The following is a 19,689-nucleotide window of genomic DNA, read 5'->3' as shown; positions in this document are numbered from 1 at the left end:
GTGTTTCTATATCGGCAAAACCGATAGAAAATTGAAGAATCGTATTTACGAACATCTTTACGAGATTAGAAAGCAGAAAGAGACCAATGCATTATACAAACATTTGTTTGAGAATGAAACACATTCATTCAATTTTTTTGTAATAGACCATATTTCAGTAGAATTAAGAGGGGGTGCTTGGTCCATTTTACTGGAGAAAAGGGAGTTGTATTGGCAGCTGCTGTTAGATGCTGCCAATTGGCCAGGGCTTAATGAGAATACTTCCATTAGTTCATTATTGAGGTTGAAAGCTTTATTGAGGTGATTTTTAATATGTATTTATTTGTTTATTTAGTTTATACATTTTACATGCATTATCTATTCAGTTTTAAATCTATTTATTCATATACATTTATTACTGTTAGGATATGTTATATTACTATATTGTTTAGTTATCCGTATTTTTAACTTTAAGGGGCTGTAGCTTTAAATGTTTTTTTACATGTGACCATTTGAATCTTGTTTAAATACTGATTGTTTTAAATGTTTCATGTCTGATGAAGTTCTGTACTGGTGGGACGAAAGCGCTTACCATTTGGCTTTATTATTTGTGTGCTTATTAAACCGTTCAGCAACATTTGGACTCAGTGTTTTTTTCAGCTATTTCTCCAGCTACTTGTATCATTTAGATCCTGTGCTGTTTTACTTACACCACCTGGTGTTTTTGGACATCCTACTTCCTCGACTGTATTTGGTTTGCTCACTGATTTAATAGGGTCTACTTTAGAACGACGAAAATGCAAAATGTCGAGAAATCAGGAATTCGAGATTGATTTTTTGGGATCGCAGTACAGTGAAGACCAGAATATTTGCCCTTTCCACACTGTAGTGCGATCTCAGAGGAGGAATATATATTTAGCGGGGGGTATGGGGGGGTGCAGCCCCCCACAATAGCAATTTCGAGTTCCTGATTATTTGCTCATGTGAGCGTTCGATAGTTTGATTTTTCGTTGTTCTGACATAGACCCATTTAATACATATTTTGAAACTATGTCAAGAACATGTTGTAAATAATGTCAGTACAAATTATCTAGCTCTTGGCTATAAATAAAATTTAAAAAAGCGTTTTTCGTCACCTTAAAAAATGGGAATTTCAGAAATTACCCTTATTCCTCTGAACAGCTTGCTGTTTTAGTAGAGCATCTGTTATTAACTAAAATTGCACACTCAAAGTCAAATTTGCATGCACCAAGGGCCAATAAAAACATGCTTTCTTTTTTATTTGTATGTTTATTAACTTCACTAATTAATGACTGTTTGTTGACCAGGATATTTTGGACTGAGCTCTAAATGCCCCCTTACAATGGGGGTCTTGGGAGAAATCTTTTTTATAAAGCACAATTAGAATGTATGGCAACATTCAATAAAATTCAACTAGTAAATACAAAATGCAGAAAAATAAACATTAAAAGCCATAATTCCAAATATTTAAATACAACATTCACGTACATATTTATATTCAACTAGTAATCGTAACAGGCAGAAAAATAAGAAATGAAATTAACATCATAATTACAAATACAAGATACATATACACAATTATATTAAACAAGTAAACATAGGCAGAAAAATAAGAAATTAAAGTCATAATTACAAATACAGCAAACATGCACACATTTATATATGCATTTACATTACAGTTTCCTTAGTAAAAGAAGGAGAGTTTGGATGTGGAAGCAAATAACTGTTAAGGGAATAGAGATTTAGTTAGCAGTAGTAGCTGATGAAGCATTATGAGGAAATTTAAGGAGAACAGTATTTCAAGTTTTAATAAATTAAAGATTATAGCAGATCAGTAATAAAAGAGTTGAGGGAAATGTTGGTGGTTAGTCCTGTTGGTTAATTAGGGTCAGATACACTATTTACACCAGAATGCTTGCAAACAAGAAACAACTGTTGTTTCTGAGCTGGTTTAAATGTTCTAGGGAAAAGGCACATGGCAATACTCTACCTGCAGAAACAGTTAATACCAGTCAACGTGCTATATCTGAGAGCATGTGTTGGAAAATGAGAATGCTGAACTTTCTAACTAGTAGATATGTCTAGAAATGTATAGTCTGCTTTTTGCCACTGTTCTGTTATTAAACTTGTTAAATGTACTACTGTAGTGAAAAGGAGAGATACAGTGGTTGCTCGACTCAGGAAGCATGGCTATATCAGTTAGATCACAATACGATTACAACCATAAAATAATAAACAGGAACTCAATGTAAGCTATGTATATGGAGACAAAATAGGTCACCATATAATACAGGGAGAAATACAAATCCTTTTAGGGAAATTGCTACATCTAGTAGCTGTACTGAACAACATGTGATATGATAATTGGTCAGTGTTTTCACCAATTCAGAGTTACAGAAGGAGTTCAACCAGACAGCTTGCCAGAAATACATATATTCAGTAAAGAAAGGAACCGACACTGGGATCTGAGTGGGTGGGTTAAAACGAATCTGATCAAATCTCTTGCCAAAAGTCTCCACTAGTGAAAGCAATACGAGAGGTCGGTATGATGAATGACAGGGAAGGGCCCACAGTTAAGAATAAACTAAAAGAAGTAGGTGGAGAAACTCAGGAAAAGATAGATGTATCTCATTCTAAGGGAAATGGGGAACTTTAAAAGATTCTTAAGCTTCAAATTGCTGTACCAAAGTAGAGGACCAGTTAGAAACAGTAGGGCTCTAAACGGGAAAACAGTAAGATAACTACTAAAGTACAGAAAGGGAAGCAACCAGTACTCCTGGATTAAGAAAATTATTTTTGGGAGTTACCTTTATAGAGGATATAGTAGATGAAGACAAGAAGGCTGCATCTGTATACTATAAGAGGCCTCGGCCTCCGCTTCACATCCGAGTGCTGATGAAAACAATGCCAACCTAGCTTATCTAAAGATAAGTCATTTAATTTCAAGAAGGCTCAGTGGGTAGGCAATACGCTAAGTAGAACTAGACAGAATATAGCAAGAGAGAGAAAGAAAACAAAGAAACAGAACAGCCTCACTCCACGTCTAAACTCTGAATCAAGAAGAAAACAATCTATACATCAACCAAACACAAACCTGAGAGAGTTATTAATGCCAAAGACTCCTAAAAACCTTTAATAACATTAGCAATTAGACATATTTTGGGTGGTCACTTAGGAATGGCATAAGACAAAAGCTAGGATTTTATCTAGATTTTACTGTCTAATGTTACTGCAGGGATAGCAAATTTCCATGCAACTTGCCCAAATTGCAAGTGACAGCACCCAACCAAAGGTTTAAGAATACAGTTGTGTAAAATCTTACCATCACTGTAGATGTCCTTGCCTTCACTGCTGCAGTATTCTTCATAGTATGGGATTTCCTGGTGCAGAAGCCTGACATCTGTCCAAATAAACTTTAAGCTGTCTAAGCATGTCCAAAGTATGTAGCACCCTTTCATTATCAGTTTGCGGAGAGGAGAAAAAAAGTAGGCAGATTAATAGACTGATTAAATGATAGCTCATTAACCACCTTCAACATAAACGAAGGGCTAGTGAGCAAGGACACTTTGTCCTCATGAAAATCAAAAAAAAGGAGGACAAGCCATAAGGGCCTACAACTCAGACACCCATGTGGCAGAAGTAAGCACTAATAAAAGAACAGTCTTCCAGGAGCAATGTTGCAAGTAAGCTGAAACAGCAGGCTCAAAAGGAGCCTGAGTCAACTTCTCCAAGACAAAATTAAGATCCCAGGGAGGAAGAACAGGCTTCCTGAAAGGTTTAATATTAAGGATGCCTTTAAAAAATTGTTTCACCTCAAATCTAGAAGATAAAGGAGGAGAAAAAGTCAGAAAAGCAGAGACAGCTGATAAGTGGGCCTTAATGGAAGAACAGGCCAAACCAGAATTGAGCAACTCACACAAATAAAAGAGAACCAAAGGAGCATCCACAGTAAGTGGGTCCAGGTTATGACAGAGACACTAAATAAAAACCTCTTCCATTTGGATAAGTAGGATTTCCTAGTACTAGGTATCCTGGACTCCTGCAGGACTTGTAGCATGTCCTCAGAAAAAAAGGTGTTTATGAAGAATCAAAACCCTATCACCCACAGTGTTTCTTGAAGCATGGAGAGGAGGACATGGATGAGAGATCTCTTGTCTTCTGTGATTAGATCCACCCTGTGAGGTAACCTGTGATGATTGCCCATGGCTAGATGCAGAAGTAGAGAGAACCAGCCCTGTTGCAGCCAAAAGGTAGTCACCAACAAGATTTTGGGAGCATCTTGTTGAATCTTGAACAGGACTTTTGGAATGAGAGGAAGGGGAGGGAATGCATAGAGGAACATTCCCTGCCAAAAAAATGAGAGGATGTACACCTTCCACACCAGAGGACCTGGAACTCTGGCACAACATAGAGGAAGTTGTCTGTTCAGAAGGGATGCAAAAAGATCCATTTGAGGAGTACCCCAATGGTGGATAATGCCCAGAAACACATCCCTGTGAATATCCATTCATGGGACTGAGTTAAGGACCTGCTCAGAGTGTTTGTCAAAATGTTCTGACCTGAAGGGATATAAACTGCTTGCAGAGTCACTTGATACTTGACAGCAAGATCTCATACCAGAAGTGCCAACTGGAAAAGAAGATAAGATCTCGTTCCTTCCTGTTTGTTGATATAACACATCACTGTGGTATTGTCCGTGAATACCTTCAGAGGCCCCAGAGAGAAATGAGGATGAAAGGTCTGAAGAGCCAGCAGAAGAGCTCTTATTTCTTTGAAATAGATGTGCTCCTTCTGCTGATGAGGTGACCACACCCCCCCTATACATTTAGGGAGCCAAAGGTCACTCCCCACCCCATGTCTGAAACATCTGTTAACAATTCCTGAGAGGGAAGATGGGAATGAAAAGGGATCCTTGGATTCAGAGACAACTGCTGACTCTACAAGTGAAGTTTCTGTCCGAGACAAGGAAGAAGAGGAACTACAAAGTCTAGAGGATGAGCATGTTGAATCCGCACTAACTTCAGAAACCATTGAAACTTTTTTGTGTAAAGTTTGGTCATAGGGGGCCATCAGAATGGTGGATGCCATGAAACTCAGAGCTTTCAGAAACTCCCTGGTAGTAATGAAAGCCAAAGGAAGGAGAGTGTGAAAGAAAGAAATGACAATTAAGGCCTTTGGAAGAGGCAGGGATGCAAGCACACTCACCGTCTGAAACCTGCAACCAAGAAAAACATGATCCTGAGGAGTCACAGAAGACATTTTGAAATTTATTGTGAGCCCCAGGCTCTGAAGAAGTTAAATGGCAAAATGAAGATTTTGCAGAAGGATCCCTGGAGATCATGCCTCAATCAACAGGTCATCTAAGTAAGGAAATATCTGTATCCCATGAAGCATGCAAAAAGCAATCACATGAGCTAGGCATTTGGTGAACACCCTTGTGGTAGTAGAAAGACCAAAGGGCAAAGCAGATACCTGACAATGCCAGGAAGTAACAGAGAAATGCAAGAACTTCCTGAGAAAAAGATGGATCAGAATATGGAGATAAGCATCCTTGAGATCCAGAGGCAGCATAGAAGGTCTGGGGGACCAAGAGCGGAAACAGAGTCTGAAAGGACAACATTCAAAAGGAAGGTACCTTCCGAAAAGTGTTTAGATGAGAAAGGTCTGGAATAGGTCTCCTGTTCTCCTCTTTTCTTGGCACTAGAAACAGTCTGAAATAGAACCCTTCCCCCCTTTGGGACACAGGCACCTCTTTAATTGTACCCTGAGTCAAGAGATCTTGAAGAACCTGTGGGAAAAAGGGAAGTTATTCTCGAGGAGGCTGAGGAATGTCCATAAAAGGAGGATGGGATTTCCACACCATGAAGTACTCCTTGACAAATGATAGGCAGAACCCAAGAATCCTAAGTGAGAAAGAGAAAGGCGAAGAGAAAAAGGAATGTGGCTGAGAAGAAATGGATAGTCATACAGCATCTGGTTTGTCAGGAAAGTAAGGCTTTTGAGTCCCTATGTCTGAGTGGCCTTAGCAGGCAGAGCCCATTTTACCACTCTTTTAAGGGCAAGATTGACTATGAACAAAGGCTATCTTAGTAGGGCAGTTTCTCTGAATTTTAGGCACAGGAGAGAGACAAACACATGTGTAAGCTCCTGTAATGGTTTCCTTTTATTGAAGGGACTTAAACAAACCAGCAGCTGCTTTCCCAAAAAAAAGTTTAGTATCCAGAGGAGCATCCATTAACTTAGCCTTAATATCATCAGCTGAAGGTTGAAGCCTAAGCCAAGAATACCTCCTCACATCTGAACCAAAAGCAGCAGCCCTAGAAGAGGCATCTGCCACATCATAATTGCATTTGATTTTATGTCGAATGACTTGAGAGGAAGTCCCTAGCAAGTAAAGAACAGAAATTTTATCCTCAGAGTCTGAAAAAACAGTAATAAGTTGACAGGCCTGAGAAAGAAGAGCCACCACATACCTAGACATATGGGTTTGATAATTAATAGCCCTAAAAGCCTTGTAGCAGAAGTGTAAACCTTCTTACACAGCCTTTCCATAGTTCTTCTGTCCTTGTCAGAAGGCAATAACCTGGGTGAAGGAAGCAACTGAGGTGGCTTATGAGAGGCTACTGACAGCACAGAGTGGTCAGCAGCAGGACATTGATACAAAAAGGAACAAAGCAACTGAGGTGGCTTATGAGAGGCTACTGACAGCACAGAGGGGTCAGCAGCAGGACATTGATACAAAAAGGAACAATCCAGAGGCACCCTAAAAAACCTATCAGGCATCCTGGGACCAGAGGTCGGAGACTAAGGCAAATTAGAAGCATTGGAAAAGGCATCCAACAATAGGAGGAACAGCCACAGGTGTAGGAGATTCCAACTGCAGCAACTCCTAGTACCTCTTATGGAAAGCAGAGACCTGAGCACAATCCCACTTAAAAAATTCCAACATCCTAGAAATTGCATCACCAAAGGAAATTTACTCAGAAGGAACACCTGGACTATTAGATTCCTCCTCTTCTGACCCACAGTCCAAGGAGAAGGAATTTCAGTAGAATAATAGCCAAATTTGCCACCAAGGCCAAATTCTCATCCCACCACTGTGACTCACTAAAACAATTAGGCTAGTTGGAACTCCCCCCCACCATCTCTCATTCACACAGCTAATTACAGCACACAAAATAATCTACAGACCCACAGACTGTCCTGCTCTCTCAACTCTACTTGCCAAATACCAACCCAGCAGGCAAATAAGATCTGAAAATTGTGTACTTCTAAAAGTAGAAAAGCCCACCTTACCAGCTGGTCAACTGCTCTACTCCTTCACCATCACCAGACTATAGAACCTGCTTCCTCCTTCTATAAGAAACATGGGCAGCACCACCACCTTCAAACAAATATTGAAAAATCATCTAAACCCTTCCTGTCTATGTCCCTGCTCTAGAACAACCCTTCCTGGCTATGTACCTGCTCTATAACAACCCTTCCTGGCTCTGTTCCTGCTCTATAACAACCCTTCCTGGCTCTGTACCTGCTCTATAACAACCCTTCCTGGCTATGTACCTGCTCTATAACAACCCTTCCTGGCTCTGTACCTGCTCTATAACAACCCTTCCTGGCTGTGTACCTGCTCTATAACAACCCTTCCTGGCTATGTACCTGCTCTATAACAACCCTTCCTGGCTCTGTACCTGCTCTATAACAACCCTTCCTGGCTCTGTACATGCTCTATAACAACCCTTCCTGGCTCTGTACCTGCTCTATAACAACCCTTCCTGGCTATGTACCTGCTCTATAACAACCCTTCCTGGCTCTGTTCCTGCTCTATAACAACCCTTCCTGGCTCTGTACCTGCTCTATAACAACCCTTCCTGGCTATGTACCTGCTCTATAACAACCCTTCCTGGCTCTGTACCTGCTCTATAACAACCCTTCCTGGCTCTGTACATGCTCTATAACAACCCTTCCTGGCTCTGTACCTGCTCTATAACCTAACCTCTTCCTTCTCCTTATATGATAACTAAATTCCTATGCTTTTTACTACCATTGACTGATGATACTTTCTCCATATTTATTTTTTTTTCTTTCATCACTTATTGATACTGGTACAATAATGCTGATTAATTTATCTCCATTTTTACCACTCTGAATTAATCTGTCAACCAACTAAATTCCTGCTTTTATGTATATATTCTGTATATATTACTGTAACCACAGTGTGTAACACTGTTTCTACTTCTGCAACCACTGTGTGTAACACTGTTTCTACTTCTGTAACCACTGTGTGTAACACTGTTTCTACTTCTGTAACCACTGTGTGTAACACTGTTTCTACTTCTGTAACCACTGTGTGTAACACTGTTTCTACTTCTGTAACCACTGTGTGTAACACTGTTTCTACTTCTGTAACCATTATGTGTAACACTGTTTCTACTTCTGTAACCATTATGTGTAACACTGTTTCTACTTCTGTACCAATTAATGTTTAATTTTTTTTCTGCATCTATGTTCTTGTCAGGGCTTTTCTTTTCCTTACAAACCTCCAACCTGGTTACAGGAGAGGAATCCGACACACAGTCGGGAAAGCCTCTGGGTTCGTAACAACCTCGGGAGAAAAACCTGGTAGAAGCTGGACAGTGGAAGATTCCATTTGTAACTTTTTCACATTCTTCTTCCCTAATGACTGACCCTCAGAGTGGGAGATTCCATCCATTGTATCTTTAGTGAAAAGCTTATGACGCTGGTTTTCAAGATACAAGGATAGGGGAAAAAGCCTACTATGAAGGGTTTTTGGGACAAAGGCCTGACAAACTGAGCAAGACATATGGTCATGAGACATTCCTAGGCAGAAAAGGCACCTATCGTGGCAGTCCTTAGGGGGAATCTGTCTCCCACAATGGCATTACTCTTTCTGGATGATGTGAACCCCAAAGAACACACCATAAAAAAAAACAAGAAAAACAAAACCCCAACGGGGCATGTATCTGCAACTGCTAGGAGTCAGCAAACAGTATAGGTAATCACTGGCGAATGAAATTGCATTCAACTGGTGAAAAACGGTTGTATACAAACAGACCGATGGTGAAAAGATACATTCAGACTGGAGGCAAAGTTCTGATTATGGTATGGCTGAATGTCACCATTATACCCTGTGCTACACAAGACACATTTGGGTGATGGTCAGTGTACCTTAAAGTGACAGTAGGCTTTTGTACACTGGCCAGAAGTCAGGCTTCCACAGCAAGGAATCCTATCAGTTAAGAATACTGCAACAGTGAATACAAAGACATCATTAGTGTCAGTAGGGGATTCGATGACTGTTCCTAATTTGCAACTCTCTGCAAATTTGGTCAAGTAGAGGCCCTTGATGTTGGTCTTCTCAGTCTGTATGCGCCATTGCTGCAATTTTCTACAATAATGCCCCTACCAATACTCCCCCCTTTGAATGTGAACTTCATGACCACAGGTTTTTACAGTAACTTTAAAGTCACATCCCTTTAAGTCCGTGAATGACATTGCTCTTAGTTTGCCCAAGAAAGGCCTACACATGCACCTGCTTAATCTATACATTTTACTGGCCAGGTTTCTACAACAATGCAGCATCACTGATTCAAAGTAACACACTCAACTTTGATACCGAGATTACAGTAGAGCCGTGTGAGAAGCAGGCCTTAGATCACAGTCACCATTTCTGATTCTTCACTAAAAACATATGTGTACAAGGCCAGAAAAGTGCTACAAGTTTGATAGACACCTTCAGCGCTCTCTCTCAACAATGAATACTACACCACGCCACCCTGCCAGACACTAATTCGCTAGCTGGGATGCATTCACCTGCTAGGAGTTGTGCCTGACCTACAAGTAACAAGAGAGAGTTTCAAATAAACTTTTCATACACAAGGCCCAGCTAACAATGTAATATTATTGTAAGCATGCAAAAATGACATTTGACTTTCCCAGCCATCTGGCCACAATAACAGTATACAGAAATGAGTCAGTCTGGAATTACTGCCAGTGCAGGAACCACACAGATTGGATGCTTCATTTGTAAAATTAACTAAACAGCATCAGGAGAAGTACCACGTTACAATGAACTGCAGCTGCACTGACCATAATCTGTAGTACCACTAAAGCCACAATCCATGATGGCAGGCACCACACCCTTTAGTCCTCAGTGTACAAAGACCTGAGCTTACTGTTACAGCCTTCTACTGTGTTTAGCCTTAGGTATATGGAGAAGCTGATGCATCTATCTGATCATTTAGTGCCACAAAACAAAAACAAGGTACTATCCACCAAAACATAAACCCAAACTGTAACAAGATGAGAACAGAGGTAAGAGGTGACTATACATGAAATAAGTCTAATACCTACTGTGCTAAGCAGTTCCTAACATAAATGACTTCAAAGAATTACATGCCTTCTGTCCATTCATTTCTAACACATGAACAAAATATGCACCAAAGCCATGGAGTGAGACTCCAACCAAAGCTCCATGTGACTATTACAGCAAAATCTTTTCCAGCCCTAAAATGATGGGTCCAATCTGTAATTTTTTGAAGTAGTAAATGGGTGAAAAGGCCACTGCTCCACAGATGGAGGGCAATTGGCTCAGAGGATTAAGAAGCTGTTAACGAGCTGCTTCCTTTGGTCCAGTGGTGCAAGGTTAGATTCCCTCAGCTTCCATTGCATAACTGTGTGACTGAGTAAGTCACTTAACCAGACACCACTTCCTGGATGAGTCTGAAAATGGCCCATGGAGATCAGTGCTCTACGATGGATTCAAATATAAATAGATTCCACTATCAGACAGAGCTAATGAAGGTAGGAGTGAAATCTCTGCCTGTTTAACCATCTACATTTGGACAGATCCTCCAAAAGCGTGATACCAGAATCACAGCAAAACCCAACACTGCATGCAAGACAACTGGAAATGGACTGTTTATCCAAAGGGTCCACTAACTTAGAAGAGTCAAATAAAAGAAAAAGCTAATCACAATCAGATTTGTTAATGTCTCCACTTTGAAACATTCTATAGTCAAATGCCGATTTCCACAACTTAAAACAGACTTTGTTACTCCTCCATTATGGTAATATCCAACGCAAAATGTCATACATGCACAGCATAAGCTGTCAGTACAAACTAGACAATTTGTGTAGTTTGTTTATTTCTTTCTTTTTGTCATTCCTAGCTCCCCATAATAAACTTTTCAGTGAAAACATTCACTAGACCCATCAAAACAAGTGCCATTACTTAGTAACACTTTGTAATACTAAATGACCAGTGCTATATGGTCGAACATATAACATTAACAAATGCAGGTTTTTCTGTTACTCTGAAGTGCTTTTAAATCAGACAGATCACCTAATTACAGGTTCACAGCTAGTCAATAGGCATACAATCCAAGACATCATCAGGGAGCTTACCCAAATTCCCATCTGCCCCAAACCATTGTCTGTCTAAACATCTTACTCATGGTCACACAGTAGGTAAATATAGGTTGGAGGAACCAACCCTGCCACAGGATGTATCTTATTAACAGCTCATAGCCTTAATACACTGAAATAACTAGCAAACAAAATTCTACCACTGGACCACAAATGCACTAACACAACACGAGTTCCCACTACAACCACTGTGTGCTTTGCATTTCAAATCTCCAGTTTCACAAACCGGACTGTGTCTCTGCCAGCATAAACTACTAAGTTCAGAAATATAGCAACAAAAGGCATCAGTCATAAAAAAAAGCATGATTCCTAATCAGCTCAGAAACGCTTACCTCCAACTTCATGTTTCTCCAATTAGGTATTAAGTTCCACAAATTATAACATTCAAAAATTCAAGTTAAAGAAAACATTATGTTTTTGCTCAGAAACTGAAATTCCCTTGAACAACTTTTAGTGATTTAACTCACTTACTTCCTGTGCAGCAGAAAAATATGCCCCTCACCATGCCTGTAACCTGATTAATATTCATAAGGTAAAGTTACTAGGGAGTTGAAGGAGGGTGGGGTTTGTTTAAATATTTCATGAGATGGGCTGGGCAAATGTCTTTTCCCTCAGCACTGCTAGGTTACTAGGGAAGGGAGTGTCACTGCAGGAATGTGTGCTGCATTCAATGCAGAGCACTCCAGGTCTCAGATGCATACACTTATGGTTTAGGTCAGTCTCCCCTCTGTGTTTATTACTGCAGAGTGTTAAACATTTGCTTGAGATTTTTGTTAGGTCTACACTCACTTTTCAGGTGCTTTACCATTTAAGGTAAAAGTATGACTGGATATAAGGTAGTTCCTCATATTAAAGGACCAGTATATTCAAAAGATGAAAAACATATTTTTTGTCTTTTCATGAATTACTACACTTCAAGTATTCATTTCTAATTTTATTTATTTATTTTTATCCCTGAATGCCCTCATGGGAGCAGACATCCTGATGAGATTTTGTTTCTTTAGAAAGCTAAATGTGTCCCAAAATGAATGATGAAGCACTGTAATAAATATAAACAACTGCATAAAAACAACAGTACCAGACCAAAATAAACCCAGGTCAAACTGCAAAAACAGGCCACCCTGGTGGACCCCTAGCATTAATAGGTATTACAACAGAACAAACAAAATCTGTTGTAATACTTATTAATATTAGGTATTACAACAGAGCAAACAAAAGCTGTTGTAGTTGTAGATGGCATCATCTATCCTCAGCCGGAAGACATAGGAAATCTGCTGGCTGACAAAATCAGCTCAAATTTCAACTCCCCATCTCCCCAAAAAATGCCCTCCATCACTCCACTGCCAGTTATCTTCAACATGTTTCCACTGCGCTCTTTAAAGCTAAAAATGCAGATTCTTTGGGGTCTGACAATATACTAGGTTGCCGCTTAAACAGCTTAAAGTAAGACTTATCAGGCACATTAGGATCTCTACTTAACCACAGCCTCTGGACTGGCTTTGTCCTGATAGAGTGGAGGACAGCAACAGCCATCCCTCTGCATAAAGGGGGACCATCTACTAACCTGGAAAATTACAGACCCATAAATTTGACTAGTCTTATATATAAGGCCATGGAAAGAATAATCATGGACCTGATAAATAGTGACATAGGAGACCTCCAAACAATGGGCCCGACCCAATTCAGCTTTATCAAGGGCAGGTCATGTCTACTGAATTTGGTGGATTTCTTTGAGAAATACACTAGGACCATGGATGAGAGTAAAACATTACACAGCACCTACCTTGACCTGGCCAAGGCATTTGGCACAATTCCCCACTCAGTTATTATAAATAAACTCACAAAACTGGCATAAATCCCTATGTCACCAGATGGATAGCCAATTGGCTCATAGGCAGGACACACGTGGTTAAACTGGGTGGGTCCAGATCCAACAAGAGGCCAATTACTAGTGGTGCGCCACAGGGCTCAGTGCTGGGACCAGTTACTAGTGGTGTGCCACAGGGCTCAGTACTGGGACCACTCCTATTCATAATATATTTCTCTGAAGTTAAGGCAAATATGGAAGGCCTTTGGATTGCAAAGTTTGCAGACAACTGTAAGCTGGGGGCAATCATTAAATTCCCCAGTGATGTAGATATCCTTCAGGAGGGTCTAAATCAGACAAACAATTGATGCCAGAACCATGGTCTAAAACTAAATGCAAAAAATGCATTATCATACCCTTTGGAAAGTCAAATATCCCTGCAAAATACAACATCAATAGCACTCCCCTTAGAGTAGACTCAGAGGTGAGATATCTCATTACATAGATAGACAGTAACCTGAAGTTTGACCACTATGTGTCCACAGTGGTGAGGAAATCCTTTCATGTAGCACAACTTGTAAGTAAAGGTATGGCATCCAGATCAAGGAAATTATAGCCCCACTGTACTCAGCCCTCATTAGACCAATAATCGAGTATGGTGCACCATTTGGCATGTACTTGACTAGGCACTTACAGCAGATGGAGTGACTTCAGAGGTTCCTCACAAAGAAAATACAGGGTGTAAGCAACATAAACTATGTGTACAGACTAAAAGCCCTATCCCTTTACTGTGTGTCCTACTGAAGTGACAATGCCTGACCTCCAAGGCACTCACAAATCCTGCCGCGATGCGACACATCCACAAGTCAAATAGCACGAGGGTCACCAGATCTAGGGATCTGAACTTTATCAGTGACTTAAATAAAACATACTGGAGAGACAGATATGTGTCTCCAAGATTACCCCTTCTTTGGAACAGGTTTCCTATTCACATTAAGCACAGTCCTTCCTTGGCCCTCTTCAAACACAGTTTGAATCAATGGATGGGGAATCACAAATTCAGACCTGGGTTAGTGCCTGTGTCCCTTATGGACAAGGGAAATCTGTAAGAAACTCAATGTATAGGTACAAATCCATGCCATCCTCTTGCCCCTAGGGGGTCATATATTGGGTAAAAATCAGGATTTATTGGTTAGGATTATAATGGCCCTTAAACCATTAGCCTACTAACTGCCTATGAATCTATGAATTATTCCAAAGTAAACTATACCCTATTAAGTGATCGTTTATAAAAATTCAGTGCCCCTCTTGTGTGGATTTGTTCACAGAAAACCTGTACAAGTATGTAAATGGCTGTATAAAGGCTACTATACCTACTAGAAGAAAGCTGAAAACACTCTAAAATGGTGAAATTATAACTGTAGTGGGATATTTTAGCCAAGGAAAATGTCATAGCTAAAATTAGGAAGAGCAACTCCCATAATGATAGGATATATTCCATAATGATTAAGCTAAACAAGAAATTAAGACAACTTGAGGGAGCATGGGCATGATGGTGAGCAGTTAACAGCACTCATCTTTTGCTCTGCTTCTTTTTAACATTTCTGACAGGACTTTTTCATCAATTTTCAAAACATTTTATACTATTGTTGATGGATATATAAGCTGATACCTTTTTAACAAGTATATCTAAGAAAAATCTTTTTTTGTCAATTTTTATCACTTTTCTGTCAGAGAAATATTAAGAGCTTTGTTTTTTCCAGAATGAGTTACTCAAAATCCACTTCTCAGGACACTGCTATGAAAAAAGATTTGCAATCTGTTCTCAGTAACATTCATGATTTATCTCTAAAATGGACAGAGTGGATAACAAAGTAGATGATATAAAAGGAAAATGTAAAAAAAAACAAATAGATTTGCTGAGTGACACTGTAAAACAAAAGTCTCTTCAAATCTCTATTATAGAACAAGCAGTTAATGACTGAGAATGAAAATCCTATAGAACTTGTCCTTAAACAAAACACAGTGTTTTTGGAGAAAATAGATTTGGAAAGTAGATCCAGGAAAACAACATCAGAATTTATGGTATTCCAGAAAAGGAAAAAGGAGATAATAAGAGCCAGTTTCTAAATAATTAGCTGACAAAGACTTTGAACTTACCTGAAGGCTTTTCTTTTGGTATTGAGAGACCTCACCGATCCCATTCTAACTCTTCCTTGAAGAAAAATCCTCCATCTCCAAGGTCAGTAATAGTAAGATTTTTTATCAAGTCAGGATAAAGACTTACCCTGAGATTCAGCAAGATCTGCATGGTGTGCAGGAATAGTGCAAGAGCTGCTGGAGGCAATATGGCTTCCGAGAGATCCAGGAACAAGCTCCCGGGAAGTGCACGAGCACTCCTGCACTATTCCTGCATGGACACAGCTCATGTATGCTAATTACCTCATTTGCAGATGAAAACTATGCAAATGAGGTGAATTAGCCATCCAGGAAGCAGGCAGCCATCCGTGCAGGATTAGTGTAACCTGCAGAAATGTATTTGGCTAGTAACCGAGTACATTTCTGCAAACTACAAAACGGAGCCATGACAACTCCAGATAAAGGGTGTATATAATGTGGGAGGCATGCCATTGGTCAAATATATGGCCATTGGCATGGAAAATCGTTTCAAAATAACAAAAAATTACTTTTATTTTGTTTTGGCTGATTTTGGCTGTTTAAGCGTAGGGCAGCGGCACGCAAATGGGATCAGCCCGAAAATAAAAATAAAACCTTGAACAAAGCTTTTTAGGCAAAATCACAATTTTGACATTATAATCAATGGCAGGCAGAAGACAACAAGGCCACTGAATAGTGCTTGCTAAGGGGAAGACTTGTGACTAGGCATTAGCAGTCAGTTCTATGCAAATGAGGGGAATGATACTGAATCACAGATTTCCCCTCATTGCTAGCCAGCACCCAACCGTGTAGGTGCAGGGAAAACCATGGTGCAAGCCTAAGAGTTAGCTGACATCACAGAGGGGTGTGTCAGGCATACTGTAAGCTTATCGGAGCTCTGTGGATTGGGTTTGCCCTTAGCTTAGCAGAGCTAAGGAAGGGGGTTTGTCTGAAACTACCTAGCAGTATTTACATTGCCTAAACGGGTGTGCGCGCTGCGCACCGGGTTTTAAACAAAAAAAAAAAATTAAACCAGGAAATAGCAGCTCCGTTCACATCTGAGCACTGGGTTTGCACAGCATGCCTCAGGGCTTAAACAGGAAGGCAATGGGAAGGGAAAACAGCAGTAGGAAGGTAACCAAGGAGAACTAGCATAGCTGGCAGGTGAAACGTATCAGGATCAGCCAATTACACAGGCGGCAGCCCAGTACACTACTATAAACTATGCAAACACCTTTCACTCTGGTTTTTACCACAAACTCTATACCACCGGTGTACACAGATGGAGAAATTTTACCAAACAAAACTAACAAAATGATAGGGGCTGCTGTCGCTCTCATATATCAACATGTGGAAGAGGCTGAGGGTGGTGAGGATGACAATGATGATGACCAACCCACAGTGAGGAGAAGGAGAAGAGTGTACAGACCCAGAGTAACCTACCAGGGGCTACATGAGCTGGAGATAGTGGAGCACTATAGGGTGGACAGGGACCTTCTACAGCAAATTGTTGAGCTGTGCTGGCCACGCCTCAGACACAGAACCAACAGAGAGGAACCCATCCCAGTGGATACCAAGGTATGTGTAGACTTAAGAATACTAGCCACAGGTACCTTCCAAAGGCCAACTGGGGATATCATGGGGATCTCACAGGCATCAACATCCAGGGTACTCCACCAGTTCCTGGATGCCATGTCAGCACATGCCAGTGAGCACATATATTTCCTCAATACCCGTGAGGCGTTGACCAGCAATATGCATCTCTTCCACCAAATAGCAGAATACCCTGAGGTAGTGTGTGCTATAGACTGCATGCACATACACATCAAAGCACCACCTGGTGAGTGGGGTAGAGTCTACATAAACTACAAGGGCTTCCCCTCCATCAACTGGCAGGTCATGTGCAATGCCCAGGGCATTATAATGAATGCGTGTGTTGGCAGCCCTGGAAGCTAGCACAACTACCACAACTGGCATGTGACGCAGTTGTACCAGAGATTTGCTAATGAGGACATCCCATATGGCCACCTAGTGGAAGATGTTGGTTATGCACTGGAGCCTTGGCTGATGACACCCATTAGAAATGCACACACCCAAACAAGAACTCCATAATGAGGTACACTCACAGACCAGAATCATAATAGAGTGTGTGTTTGGGATGCTCACATCATGGTTCCAGTGCCTGGACATATCTGGTGGAACCTTGCACTACTCACCAGCTACATGTACCCAAATTGTCATTGGAGTGGGAGGTTGGCGTAATGGTTAAGGTGTTTGCCTTACAAACCCAAGGTGCAGGGTTTGACTCTCACATGGAGTAAATGACTAGGCTTAAAATGGCCCACAAAGGCAGTTAGCCTAGTACTAATCTATGAACCTATGTATGTGCCATGCTACACAATATGATCCTGCGGAAACAGCTGCAGCAGGAACAGCATGGGGCAGGGCCACACAGCCCCCAGCCATTGCCAAGGCCAGCACAGGCACAGAGTGACTCAGAGGAGGAACAACCTGAGCCTGCCCCTGTAGGCAGAAGGAGGTGTGCCCAGTATGCCCAGGCCTTGGCAAAGAGGCAATGCATAGCACATACACTTACATGGTAGGAACCCAGGGAATGACACCTTTCTCTGACTCACACATACAGTAAAATGGATGCCAAACATGACACTACCTGTGCTTAACTATGTATAGGGAGTGTGCTATGTGTATCCAACATAGTCAGCCCTCCAGCACCATCCTCAGTACTGGCACAGCCACAAGGTAAGTCACTCTCACTATCAATTGTTAAATGGAGTAGTATGTTCTGCTACCTGTATCTATGGTATGGATATGAGCATGTAAGGGAATTGGGTGGCTGAATGGGATGGCAGCAGATAGTAGACACCTATATCGGTAGCATGAACTCCATAACAAATACTGGTGTCAACACAGTAGGCAGTACTAGACAAGGTGACAAAACCCACTGCAGGACATGTGGTGGGCCAAATGTGTGTCCATAGGACACACACTTGCATGTCAGTGAAGCTCACGTACCCGACAATAGTCTCAGCCAGCAGGACAGGTGTAGACAAACACAAAGAAAGGCTGTGCTAAGGCCTCTGATTGATGGCTATGGAGAACAACCCCCTCCAGACCTACACAGACAGACTACAACAGGTCAGGCAGTGGGATGTTAGTTCTGAAGGGTAAGAAGTCTGAAACTGAAATGTGCTTGTGCTCAACGTTTTCTGGAATTCATAAATTCCAATGCCTTGGATCAACTTATCCACACCCCCACCAGGGGCAGCAATATCCTAGACCTGGTAATTACTAACATGAGCAACCGGTGTTCCACATCAGAGGTCAATTCCTTGTTGGTTACATCCGACCACAAGCTAATCACCCTAGACATCCACATTCCACCCCCACCCCCCCATTAGGGAAACCACCATAAAAAATTTCACCAAAGTAAACGTCATGACACCCATGCTGACGGACAATAGAGTTACGACTGCTGAACCCTATACAAGTGCACTTTATAAGCACTTACATGAGTGTATGGATCGTGCAATCCCTAACAGAACCAAGATGCTATCCTCCAAAAAAAGGAAGCCAATCTGGTGGCCCCCTGCCATAAACAAACTCTACAGCAGAAGAAAGAAACTGTGGCAAAAAAGAGTAAAATCCCATGATTGGAGGAACTCTGTGGTCAGTCTCAGTAAGAAGCTGAGATCCCTCATAAACTCCTCCAAAGCTACTTATGAAAACAAAATCACCACTGATTCTAAAGACAACCACAAAGTATTCTATAGCTATGTCAAGAATCTCAATGGCAACACTCAGATCTGCTCTGAATTACAGCACAGTGGCACTAAATATACAGAACCAACTGATATTGCCAACATCCTGGCAGATAGGTTCATTGCTAACTTTACCCCTCTCTCACCCCCTAAAGGGCCCATCTCTATACTGGAAAAATGCAAAGTTCCTGTAATCACGGCTGCACAGGTAAAAAACACACTCTCCAAAGCCAAGAACACAGCATCTATGGGATCTGACAACATCCCAGGATGCGTTCTACATGAACTACAGAATGAACTGGCATCCCACCTAAGTACCATGTTCAATCATAGCCTCATCTCAGGTTTTGTGCCCACTGAATGGTGCACAGCAACGGTTATCCCACTCCACAAAGGGAGAGCCACCATGGATCCTGGGAAATACCGCCCCATTAGCCTGACAAGCCTGGTCTGCAAGGCTATGGAACATATCATCATGGAATTTATAAACAATGACATTGG

General features: G+C 41.1%; 1 protein-coding gene across 1 annotated transcript in view; it reads right to left on the bottom strand.

Annotated features, from left to right (window-relative positions):
- The window catches only part of LOC122798756 (zinc finger protein 260-like), a 124,577-nt gene extending 112,684 nt beyond the window's left edge, over positions 1 to 11,893 (bottom strand). The window contains exon 1 of the mRNA XM_044067860.1: positions 11,778 to 11,893. Coding sequence (XP_043923795.1) covers positions 11,778 to 11,789 — 12 coding nt within the window. The 5' untranslated portion in view covers positions 11,790 to 11,893. The remainder of the gene's footprint in view (positions 1 to 11,777) is intronic.
- Positions 11,894 to 19,689: the final 7,796 nt, after the last annotated feature.

This window comes from Protopterus annectens, chromosome 3.part1 (genome assembly GCF_019279795.1).
Source record: "Protopterus annectens isolate FY-2018-M chromosome 3.part1, PAN1.0, whole genome shotgun sequence".
Lineage (NCBI taxonomy): Eukaryota > Metazoa > Chordata > Ceratodontiformes > Protopteridae > Protopterus > Protopterus annectens.
Note: the sequence above shows the minus strand (reverse complement) of the source record. Positions and strands in the feature narration are given on the sequence as shown.